The sequence below is a fragment of the Microcebus murinus genome, chromosome 18, assembly GCF_040939455.1.
Source record: "Microcebus murinus isolate Inina chromosome 18, M.murinus_Inina_mat1.0, whole genome shotgun sequence".
Lineage (NCBI taxonomy): Eukaryota > Metazoa > Chordata > Mammalia > Primates > Cheirogaleidae > Microcebus > Microcebus murinus.
The window spans coordinates 12484811-12495693 of NC_134121.1; the positions used below are offsets into that span (position 1 = coordinate 12484811).

Below are 10883 nucleotides of genomic sequence, written 5' to 3' on the forward strand. Positions count from 1 at the left end.
TTCTTTGGGGTAGGCTCTTGCCCCAGGCGCCGTCTCTGCTCCCAAAAAACACTAATCCATTTCCCTAACCTAGTCACCTCCAGATCTCAGAGGCTCTCCCTGCCCCAGCCAAATTCCTTTGAAAATGATTCAAGGGGCCATATATGTCAACCTCATTTGCTGGACCAAATCTGGAGGCAAAACCCCTGAAACCCCCAAGTGAGGTCCAGGGGATTGTCCCCAGGTGGAGGGAGCAGGGGAGAGAAAATGGTAGCCATTTTTACATTGTTTTGTATAGTATTTATTGATTCAGGAAACAAACACAAAATTCTGAATAAAATGACTTGGAAACTGCCTGTTTGGGCTTCTCATTTCTTAACCTCCCCTTCCCTCTCCCACCTGCTACTGGGTACATGTCAGCTCCCCTTCACGAGGTAGTATCTTGGCTATGTTGCGTCTTTCTGAATATCATCTAAGTTACAGATGATCCCTTTCCTCAGTTCCCCGGACCTGCAGCCCTGAGAAAAGTAAACAGAATGACCCCCTGGGGGGGGTTGGGTGTGCACTGTCATAAGTGCCTCACGTGCTTGGGCTAAGAGGAAGTGATGGGTGGGAGAGTCAAGGGGAATGGAAGCAGAGATTGACTTTCTAAATCCTGCTGAGCTCACTTCCTGGGAGGCCACTGAGGGAGGGGCTTCCTGGTTCTCAGCAGGCCTTAACGACTGCCTGCCACAGCTGCTGAGGAAGTTCTGCTGAGACAGACAAATGAGTCCCCATGGGTCAACTGCCCCAGAACTCTCCATCTCATTCTGTGTCCACGTGATATTCTTGACTTTGCCCTGAGTGATAGTTCCCGCTTATAAAGCTGGGGCCAATAGTCCCCTCACTTAATTACAAAGATGAATGACTAAGAGGTTGGTGGCTGGAGCTGAGGTGCCTGAGTCAGGTTGGGGGTGGGAATGTTCAGTAACAGGAAGTAAAAGTCTTTCGTTTCCTCGTTTCTGAGAGAGAAGGCTGAGGGAAAATAAGGTTGAGCAACTGGTCCTCACAGCCTAGCTGGACTTTGGGTGAGGCGGTCCTGCCATGAGGCTGGCTGTGATTTTCTCCGGGGCCTTGCTGGGGCTACTAGCAGGTAAGGAGAAAGGGGGCTGGAGAGAGGGAGCCTCTGGGAAGGAGCCTGCCCCTGGGTTACTTACTAACCAGTCTCTTTCCCCTCTGTCGAAAGCCCAGGGGACAGGGAATGATCATCCTCATAAAAAATCAGCCACTCTGCTTCCATCCTTCACGGTGACACCGACAGCTACAGAAAGCACTACAAGCCCTGGAACAACCAGCCACAGGACTACCAAGAGCCACAAAACGACCACTCACAGAACTACCACCACAGGCACCACCCAGGGACCAACAACTGCCACTCACAATCCTGCCACCACCACCAGTCATGGAAATGTTACAGTTCATCCCACAAGCAACAGCACTGCTACCAGCCAGGGACCCTCAACTGCCACTCACAATCCTGCCACCACCACCACTGGTCATGGAAATGCCACAGTTCATCCCACAAGCAACAGCACTTCCACCAGCCCAGGACTGTCCACCAGTTCCCCCCAACCAGGACCACCACCACCCCCTCCAAGCCCTAGCCCAGGCTCCCAGGAGGCTATTGGAAACTACACGTGGACTAACGGTTCCCAGCCCTGTGTCCAGCTCCATGCTCAGATTCAGATTCGAGTCCTGTACCCAACTCAGAGTGGAACAGAGGTAAAGCTAAATCATAGCAGGGGACATGAGGGGAAGAAAGGGACCTGCTATGGTTTAAAGGGAGGAAGAGCAGTGGCCCTGTAGTCTCGTGATCTTCTATCTTTAACTTCCGCAGGCCTGGGGCATCTCTGTACTGAACCCCAACAAAACCAAGGCCAAGGGGGCCTGTGAGGGTCCTAACCCCCACCTGCTTCTCTCATTCCCCTATGGACAGCTCAGCTTTGGATTCCAGCAGGTATAGATCAGAAACTTCACCCTCATCCCTCACGTGGCCTCCCAGTGCGCCCCATCCCTGTAATCCTCACTGCACTCTCCCTGCTGCCCCGAGCCTTTCTGTTCCCCCAGGACCCGCAGCAGAACACTGTCTACCTGAGCTACATGGCTGTGGAGTACAATGTGTCCTTCCCCAAGGCAGCACGTGAGTAACCTTCCTCTTTGCTAACACTAGATGCTGGGGCTCCTGATGGGACTACGCTGGGATGGGAAGGTGGACAGGACCTGACCCTTCCTCACTCCTTCAGAGTGGACATTCTCAGCTCAGAATTCATCCCTTCGAGATCTCCAAGCACCCCTGGGCTGGAGCTTCAGTTGCAGAAACTCGAGCATCATGCTTTCACCAGCCTTCCACCTCGACCTGCTCTCCCTGAGGCTACAGGCTGCTCAGCTGCCCCACACAGGGGTCTTTGGGCCAAGTAAGACCTACCTCCTCTTTCCCTCCCACAATTCTCCCACTGCACTGAAATCCCCTTCCCCAGACCTATAAGCCAATCATCCAGTCATCTCCCTTCTTAAGCCCCTGAATTTCCTCTCTCTCAGGCTTGTCATGCCTAGAGGGCAATGTCCCCTACTCTGCAGGCCTCTACTCATTTCCCCCTTTTACTTACTGCTGAGTCTTCATGGTGAGCTTCTCACCAGTCTCCCACTACCCAATGTCCCCCACATCCTTCCTTCCTCCTACCTTTATCCCAGCCACCATGTTGCAATGCCCACTTGCCCTGTCCTTCTGCCAGGTTTCTCTTGCCCCAGCGACCGATCCATCCTGCTGCCTCTTATCATCGGCCTGATCCTCCTCGGCCTCCTCGCCCTGGTGCTTGTTGCCTTCTGCATTGTCCGGAGACGCCCACCCACCTATCAACCTCTCTGAGCATCTGCCCCAGCCCCCAGGGCACCCTCATTTCCTCACCGGGCAAGTGACTCACAGTCATCTTCCTTCCTTTTCATTCTTGAAGAACAAAAAATGGAGATAATGCAATTGGGAGGGAGGAGGGGAGAGATTTTTATTAAATGTGAGATTCCCCCTCTCCCATTCCCAAGCAGGAGAGTAGTGAAACCTACTCAAATATTTGTCTTTGGTTTCCCTTGTCCCATCAGGATTAAAAGCCATGAGTTTCTTGTCAAATGCCTTTCTGTGCCTTCCATGGTCTAGTCTCAAGGAGCCAGAAACAACTGGTAGAGAAGGAGAAAAATGTCTATATGTGACCAAATGCCCTCATAGGTTCACCCCCAGAGCCTGGCACAGCTGGTGTTGTGTCTGCCACTCTGTCCCTTCCTCCCTCTTTTTCTGGGACTATTGGCTGCTCCAGTTCCCTCTCCAGTAAGCCATGGAGCCATCCATCCCAGAAGTCTCCTCACACACAGTTACAGGTGCAACAGCCAAAGCAATGAGTGGGTGGCTGTGGAATTTCATTTCCAGAGGCACCACCAAGGGGCTCCTGAGTAGTGATAATGTCCCGCCCTGTCCAACATGTCCAGCGCTAGCTGAAAAGCCTGATTAAACCCTTGCTGCACATGGGATACTCCTAGCCCCCTGCGACGGGCTGCATCAACCACAGGGCCATTAGGTACTCCGACCTGCACACTCAAGTACCCTCTGTGCTCCTGGGAACAGCATGTCCCCTACCTTGGGTCACCCACCCAACCAACCCTGATCTCGTGTCAATTTGAGAAACGGCCTCCTACATGGCCATAAGTCTGTACCACTACTGAGTGCCAGTCCCTTTCTTTACAGCAGGCTGTGGTGCAATCGCTGGGGGCTAGGATAAGCAGTAGGTCTCAGAAAGCCTGGAGACGCACCCCACTAGGGCAGCCCCACCGCCACCCAAAGGCTGCTAGACAGTGGGATGGCGCAACCTGGGTTGGCGTCGCGGTGCTGGGCGGCGTGCAGCACTGAGTAATGGAAGGTGCCCTCTCCCAAGCAGAGCTGCTGGGCCCACTCAGCCTCACTTTAAGTCCTTGCTCAGCACGTGGTGTGCCCTCGGGCAGCGGAGTGGGGGAGAACCCAGGGCTGCCACACCAGGCCAAAGCCAAGCGATGCCCCCCTCTGGGCTTCACGGAGACTGCAGATCTGCGCCCCAAGTGGTGCGTCATCAGAGGCTGCCTCCTCTCCAGCTGGGCTCGCCTCCCCCACCTCCTCTGCTTCACTGTCCCGGGCCCAGTAGTTGCTGGTGCACCCATCTTCCAAGGTGGGGGCACGCAGCCCAGTACCTAAGGAGAGCCGCCCAGTGCATACTGTCCTGCTCCCGCCGGCGCTGTTGCCTCTGAAGACGCTGAAAGAACGGGAGAAAAAGAGATACAAGCGCCCCTACTCAACGCTATTTTGAAGAATAATCCTCCTTCTCTCTTCGAACAATATAAAGTTGGCTGAGAGAAGGCAAGATGGCGCCTAGCAGGAAGAGTGGAAAAGGGCAGGGGGATAAACCTCGCTTCTGAACTGGAAGCGTAAACAAAGGCGCGGAAGGTCTAACAGCGCAGGCGTACAGCTTTACAATGAGAACAACAAAGTGCTTCCAACGTGGTCTCTGAATGAGACCTATTTTACGTTATGGAAACTGGGGGGGCGGAAGAAAGGGAGAATAGGAGGCGGTCCAACTTCGTCACGGGAAAAGAATAAGAGGCGGAGTGTCTGGGGCGCGCACGCGCAGTGTAAGGCAATGGCGCTCTGTAGAGACTGGCGGAAGCTAGGTTTGCAATATGGCGGCCGAGGCAGACGGACTGCTCAAACGGGCGCTGGTGCCGATTCTTTTACCTGAGAAATGCTATGACCAACTTTTCGTCCAGTGGGACTTGCTTCACGGTGAGTTTTATTCAGCATCGTATCCAAGTCCTGCGCGAACCCTAAGTCCAAGGCGTGACTGCCGACTAAATGACAGCGGTGACTTCTGCCATGCCGAGCTGGGCGGAAGTCGCTTCTGAGAGGGGCGGAAGTGTCTCTCCATAAAGGGAGGACGCCATATTTGGGCAAGAGGGGAAGTCTGAATACTTTGTGAAGTTTGGGCTTATCGACAATGAAAAACGAGAAGACTCAGATTTTACAAAACAAAATAAAAACCAGGTCAAATCATTTCAACCTTTATTAGATCGCTAGCAGGGTTAAGTTTAATTCAAAGCCCCTGGTGAATCAGGCCCTCATCTGCACCCCCAAGGGCTCTTGCCACACTGATTGCTTTCTTTCCAGCCTCCACGTTTCCTCATCATCTAATTTTGGAATAATTTACCTTCCTTCCTCATTGTATTTGCGAAGCAACTCTACAGCAATGTCCACCTCAGACATCAGACCCTTTGGAAAGCCTTCTTGGTCTGCCCCTCTCAGTTCATGGTACCTCCCCTGAGCTGATGGGGCACTTTTTAGGCACATTCATGATCCGTGAAAGTCTGACTTCCACTGGGCCAAGCTTCTTGAGCGGAAGGCTTCAAGGGTAGAGAAGTTGTGTGTGGCCAGGGCATAAGAGTTAGTCCTGGAAGGGTAAAGTCCCTGAGTAGGGTAGCAGGGACAATCTGAGGGTTCAGAATCATTGGTATGGAGGTCTGTCTTTGGAGAGAGAAGACAGGTGAAGTGGGCTACCCAGAGGAGGGAAACAAAGGGTCAGGAGTCTTGGGCATTGCTCAGCTTTATAGAGAGAAGTAAAGAGTTCAGATGTTAATTTGTAGGAAATGGAAGATTGGGTGGGAGGGAAGACATTGTGCTAAAAGCTATTTTAGAAAGTAACCTAATCTGAATGTGAGATGGTCTGGAGCAGGAAGGACCAGGCATTTTGTCCCTCCCCCCCAGACAACACAAGACTTCCTTCCTGGGTTGGGGAGGTGAAAAGGTGGGGACAGTCCATAGGAGCACTTCAAGCCCTGGTCTGGATTTCAGAGGAATCCTCTCTGCTTAACCCTTTTTCTTTTCTCAGTCCCCTGCCTCAAGATTCTCCTCAGCAAAGGCCTGGGGCTGGGCATTGTGGCTGGGTCACTTCTAGGTATGTATCTTTCCTTCCTGCTCTTGGGATGAGTGGGGGAGATGCTGAGAGGCCATGAAGAATATGGGTCCCTTAACTGAAAGTGGGGTTAACATGCTTCCCAGTCCCTTCTGTAGCTGTTGTTGCACCCCTAAGGAATGGAGGCTCCTCAACCCTGCCCTTCTCATCCTTTCCCCAGTAAAGCTGCCCCAGGTGTTTAAAATCCTGGGAGCCAAGAGTGCCGAAGGGCTGAGTCTCCAGTCAGTAATGCTGGAGTTAGTGGCATTGACTGGGACCATGGTCTACAGCATCACCAACAACTTCCCATTCAGGTGAGGGGCCTACCCTTCATCCCCAAGTGCATGTGCCCACAACTCTAATGGGGGTTAAAGTGAGGGGGGTAAAGGGGCAGGAAAGCTTAAGCCTTTTAAGAAATCTAATTGTCACCATTGGAGGTGATGAGGAGGTGAGCATCTCAAGAATGCCCAGGATCCAGAATGAGTGGGGCTATGGAGGACACAGAGAATTGTGTCCCCGGGTAGATGGGCTATGGAGGCTTTCGCTGGCTCTTCCCAGGCCCACCTTTATTCCTTCCAACTCTTGACTCTTCAGCTCTTGGGGTGAAGCCCTGTTCCTGATGTTCCAGACAATCACCATCTGCTTCCTGGTCATGCACTACAGAGGACAGACTGTAAAAGGTGCACTTTACCTAAGAGTGAGCAGGCTGTGCTGGCTCCTGGGAACCCACTGGGAACTTAGGCCTGGGGAAGCTGGCGAACATTGAGAGGTTGATGAGGACTCTTTGTCTCCCCAACCGACAGGTGTTGCTTTCCTAGCCTGCTACGCCCTGGTCCTGCTGGTGCTGCTTTCACCTCTGACACCCTTGGCTGTAGTCACTCTGCTGCAGGCCTCCAACGTGCCTGCTGTGGTGGTGGGGAGGGTAGGTACCAGGAGCAAGGGGAAGGATGTTTGGAGGGAGGGAGGGTGCAGAGGCAGAGAAGAAGGCCAAAGTGTGGGGGTGTTGGACTAAGAAGAATTGGGGGTTATCAGTGATGGAAGCATGGGAAGAATTCAGATGACAGAACCAAAAGTCTCAACTTCTCCCCTAGCTGCTCCAGGCAGCCACCAACTACCGCAATGGGCACACAGGTCAGCTCTCAGCCATCACAGTCTTCCTGTTGTTTGGGGGCTCCCTGGCCCGAATCTTCACTTCCATTCAGGTGAGAGCAACTTCTTCCCTCTCGAAGGCACTAAAATCTCATCTTACCTTTCCAGCTAAGAGCTAAAGCTGCCCCTCTCTGGAAACTTTCTTGGACTATGCTGAAGGGTGACCCTGGCTCTGTCTCTTACAACCAGGAAACTGGAGACCCACTCCTGGCTGGAACCTTTGTGGTTTCCTCCCTCTGTAATGGCCTCATCGCTGCCCAGCTCCTCTTCTACTGGAATGCAAAGCCTGCCCACAAGCAGAAAAAGGTGCAGTAGGGCTGAGCCAGCTACTGGAGTCATTCCGTGTTTCCATTTGCCCATCCAACCTCAGGGTCCTCCCCATCTGAGCCAGTCTGCTGGTGTGACGTAATCATCCTCCATTCCTCTGCAATTGCAACTTGAGCCAGGGTTTGCTTTTAATGAAAATGGACAGTTGGTGGACCTAGATCCTTAGAAAAGGAGAGAACAGGGGTGGAGTCTTTTAAACTGTCTTTCTGACATTGGAGTGCTTTTCTAAGTCCTGGACCTGTACTATTAATCATTTGGCTGAGACTCCTTTAGCAGCAATTTCCAGCTGTTTAACACTATTCTAGACAAATGTCTTACCCTGTCCTCCCATCTCCCCACTCCCCTTCTGTCCCTGGAGGACAAAGCATGGACTGTGGAATAGAGGAACTAGGGGCTGTGGCTGCCTCCCTCCCCAGCCTGGCTGAAACTGTCTCCTGGACTCCAGTGCTGGGGGCGGGGAATGACTCAGGCAGGGCCCCAGGGTGGGGTGAGGAGGTTCTTGCTCTGGCAGGTCCAGGCGGAAGGGAGTGGAGACAGGACTAGTTCCTGCTGCAGTTGTACTGAGGGGGAACAGTGATGGGACAATAAAGACTCAAGAGACATGATTTAGTCATACAAAACTGTGTTTAGTCCTACAAAAAAATATATATAAGTGTGTGTTCTCTCTGGTTCTCATGGGAAGACTGCAGGCCGCTTCTGAACTGTAGCTTGCAGCCTGTGAGTAGGGGATGGTTCTGAGTGAAAAGGAGAATGTGAGGCCCTTACTGGGAGGTCCATGTCCATAAGGGTTAGAGGTGGGTTAGGGGCATGGGGGTACCAGAGAGGGGAGGATTGTAAGTATTGGGAGAGCCTGGGGACAGGTAAGGGCTATAGGGGGGGAGCAGCTCCCCCTGGAGCCTAGGGTCACTCTGAGGGAGGGAGCATGATGAAGGGGCCTCCGGTTTACAGTGGGAAGAGCTGCAGAGAGAGAAACATGGAGTTAGAAGGGTGCTTCCTTGGGTTCAGGTGCAGCTCCCAAGTGGGGGACGAGTCTGACCAGTTCTGGACAGACAGGGGTAGAACTTGCCTCCCACCCAGAGCTGGCTGTCAGGGCCACTAGGTACAGCAGACATGGAACCAGACCCAAGAATGGCGTAGACTCTTAAGAGTGTGTGTGGCCCTGTTGGGGCACGCTTATTTGCGTGCTGTGCAGCTGTTTTCCTGGGGCAACAGGCTAGGAAGGGGCAGAATGGGCTTGGCCTCTCCTTGCCCCAGAGGCTGGAAAAGGAAGTCTGGTCACACATAGGCCAAAAGCAAGGGGAGGGGAAATGGAGCGTCCAAGTAGCCTGAACACAGTTATGTCCAGGGGTCTGTTATCTGTCCCTGCAGGGTCGCCACCTCGAGGTTGAGATGGAAACGCCTCCTGGGAAAACCTTTACCCACTCCACCCTACACAAAGCCCTGGGGGTACGAGGGAAGGTGCCCACCAAGCCTCAGCCAGAGCAGCCTCAGCTTGGATAGGCTCAGGTCCCCCTCAAGCCAGGCCCTGGGGCATCGCCCCACCCAGGTTCTAGTAAAGAGGCAGAGCATCTCCTTCCTCACCCCGTCCCAGGCACTCACCTGTAGCTGCCGGGCAGGTAGGCTGTCGGGTAGTTGGGAGGTCTGTACCCAAAGCCTCTGCTTGTTTGGGTGGTCGCGTACCCTGGCCCCCAGAGAGGGCCGACGCCAGCCAGGCTGCCTCTTCCCTGGCTTAAGTGGGGAGCTCCAGCGCCCGAGCTCTTGGCCTTGCGCCGAGGCCGGTACTTGTAGTCGGGGTAGTCGCGCAGGTGCCGTGCGCGGAGCCGCTTGGCCTCCTCCACGAAGGGCCGCTTCTCGTCCTCGCCCAGCAACTTCCACTGCGCGCCCAGACGCTTGGAGATCTCCGAGTTGTGCATCTTTGGGTTCTGCTGCGCCATCTGGCGGCGCTGGGCGGAGCTCCACACCATGAACGCGTTCATGGGCCGCTTCACCTTCTCCGGGGGGAGTCCCCCAGGGACCACGGGGCTCCCAGCGCCCTCTCGCTCCTGGGATCCCGAAGATGAGGAGGCAGCAGCCATGGGAGCCAGAGGCTCCAGGCTCCAGGCCTGGTCCTGGGAGGAGCTGGGTAGCTCCATGGGTTGGAGGAAGCTTTAAGAGGGCGTCCTGAATGCCCTCCCCTCAAAATGAGGCGTCGACCCTGAAAATTCAAGTGTCTTCCCAGTCTGGAGTCCTTACGGAGGAATTCAAGTCCTTAAAAAGTATATATCATCCCCAAGTCCAGACCTTGAAATGGAGCCTTTGCTCCCAACCAATTCGACAGTTTGGAGACAAATGTAAAATCCGCTGCGTCCGATACCCGTACTGGAGAGGTGCTCTCCTTTCGTCCTTGCCTCGAGTTCTGACTGAGAGACCACCGTCCCTCTCCCCCTCCCCACAGGTGCCACCAAACCGACCTTCAGTGGAGGACTAAACCATAAATCTTCCTTTTGTCCTCTCCAGAGTCCCTGGACCTCTCCCACCTGGGCTCAGCGTCTGTGGCTGGCAGGCCAGACCCGGGAACAGCTTTTAAAGGCTGACTCCTCCCCAGTCCCTCCCTCAAGACTGTGCCTTCTTAAGGGCGAGCCAACATCCTCCCCCCCCCACAAACCCAGGTGTCCTGTGTCTCAGCCCCCAACACTCCCCCTCAGGGTACCACACCCCCTCCCCACCCAAGACCAAGAAGTCAGGCCTTCCAGCCCAGGTTGTATTGTCTCCTCTCCTTTCTTAAGCATTGGCAATTTAAAGCCAATTCCTTTCCACCCAGGGATCAAATGCCCGCAGGGTCACCTGTTGAGCTAGGAGGAACTTGGGATCATCCCACCCCCTACCCCAACTCCTTTCACAGTGACTATATAGCTCCACAAACCCCGACCTGCCCTTGGGGCAAGAAAGTCAGGCTGAGGGAGGTAGGCCATTTTTGTTTCCTGAGTCATTCCAGCAGGTGCTTGGACCGTGATTCAATCCCTTTCCCCAGGTGAGAAAACTTAAGCCCTCCTAACTCCTGCTCTGGCCAAAACCTAGATTTCTCCACAGCCATTGAATTATGGCAAGTTTTATTTTCCAACCTACAAATCAGGAGTGGGGAGCCAGGAAACCCGGGACAACTCCCAAGAGCTGAGAAGTCTGTGATGTGGGTGCTGGAGAAAAAGCATAAAGCCAGATCAGAACACCAACAAGGAACGAGGGCTGGACACCGGGGTTCCAGAGGCTGGCAAGAGGGAACCCTGCTCCCTCCTCTGCCCATGGCCCAGCCCAAGCCCCAGGCCTCAAGTAATCGGATTAAGCAGCCTGCCTTGGCTCTCAGCTTTTAGCAGGAACAGCTCCAGCTCTGAGCAGCCCTGCCTAGCCCATGCTGTGACTCAGGGTATAGGAGTGGCCCAACTCCCTCTACCAGCA

The 10883-nt window shown here is 54.0% G+C and overlaps 3 protein-coding genes across 4 annotated transcripts; 2 read left to right on the plus strand and 1 right to left on the minus strand.

Annotated features, from left to right (window-relative positions):
• Positions 1-851: 851 nt before the first annotated feature.
• On the plus strand, positions 852-3139 carry CD68 (CD68 molecule). The gene is made up of 6 exons (XM_012776198.3): positions 852-1111; positions 1205-1740; positions 1856-1975; positions 2086-2158; positions 2262-2432; positions 2751-3139. The coding sequence occupies exons 1-6, from the start codon at positions 1063-1065 to the stop codon at positions 2882-2884; spliced, it is 1083 nt and encodes a 360-aa protein (XP_012631652.2). The 5' UTR covers positions 852-1062; the 3' UTR covers positions 2885-3139.
• A 1522-nt stretch (positions 3140-4661) lies between these two features.
• Positions 4662-8056, plus strand: MPDU1 (mannose-P-dolichol utilization defect 1). 2 transcript variants are annotated; one of them, XM_012776261.2, is made up of 7 exons: positions 4664-4813; positions 5913-5978; positions 6157-6289; positions 6570-6655; positions 6779-6897; positions 7067-7177; positions 7314-8056. In XM_012776261.2, exons 1-7 carry the CDS (start codon positions 4711-4713, stop codon positions 7437-7439), a joined length of 744 nt encoding a protein of 247 aa, XP_012631715.1. In that variant the 5' UTR covers positions 4664-4710; the 3' UTR covers positions 7440-8056. The 2 variants fall into 2 exon arrangements, with proteins under 2 accessions (XP_075850250.1, XP_012631715.1); XM_075994135.1 differs by lacking the exon at positions 7067-7177 and having other exon boundaries at positions 4662-4813; positions 7233-8056.
• On the minus strand, positions 8057-10004 carry SOX15 (SRY-box transcription factor 15). Its single transcript, XM_012776274.3, has 2 exons — positions 9051-10004; positions 8057-8408 (listed from the first exon to the last, which is right to left on the minus strand). Exons 1-2 carry the CDS (start codon positions 9581-9583, stop codon positions 8240-8242), a joined length of 702 nt encoding a protein of 233 aa, XP_012631728.2. The 5' UTR covers positions 9584-10004; the 3' UTR covers positions 8057-8239.
• Between the last annotated feature and the right edge of the window lie 879 nt (positions 10005-10883).

Coding starts and splice junctions, on each gene's coding strand:
- CD68 (XM_012776198.3), top strand. CDS start 1,063: ATGAGGCTGGCTGTGATTTTCTCCGGGGCCTTGCTGGGGCTACTAGCA. Junction 1,741..1,855: donor CAACTCAGAGTGGAACAGAG/GTAAAGCTAAAT, acceptor TAACTTCCGCAG/GCCTGGGGCATCTCTGTACT. Junction 2,159..2,261: donor GTCCTTCCCCAAGGCAGCAC/GTGAGTAACCTT, acceptor TCACTCCTTCAG/AGTGGACATTCTCAGCTCAG.
- MPDU1 (XM_012776261.2), top strand. CDS start 4,711: ATGGCGGCCGAGGCAGACGGACTGCTCAAACGGGCGCTGGTGCCGATT. Junction 4,814..5,912: donor CCAGTGGGACTTGCTTCACG/GTGAGTTTTATT, acceptor TTCTTTTCTCAG/TCCCCTGCCTCAAGATTCTC. Junction 6,290..6,569: donor ACCAACAACTTCCCATTCAG/GTGAGGGGCCTA, acceptor TTGACTCTTCAG/CTCTTGGGGTGAAGCCCTGT.
- SOX15 (XM_012776274.3), bottom strand. CDS start 9,583: ATGGAGCTACCCAGCTCCTCCCAGGACCAGGCCTGGAGCCTGGAGCCT. Junction 8,409..9,050: donor TACCTGCCCGGCAGCTACAG/GTGAGTGCCTGG, acceptor CTCTCTCTGCAG/CTCTTCCCACTGTAAACCGG.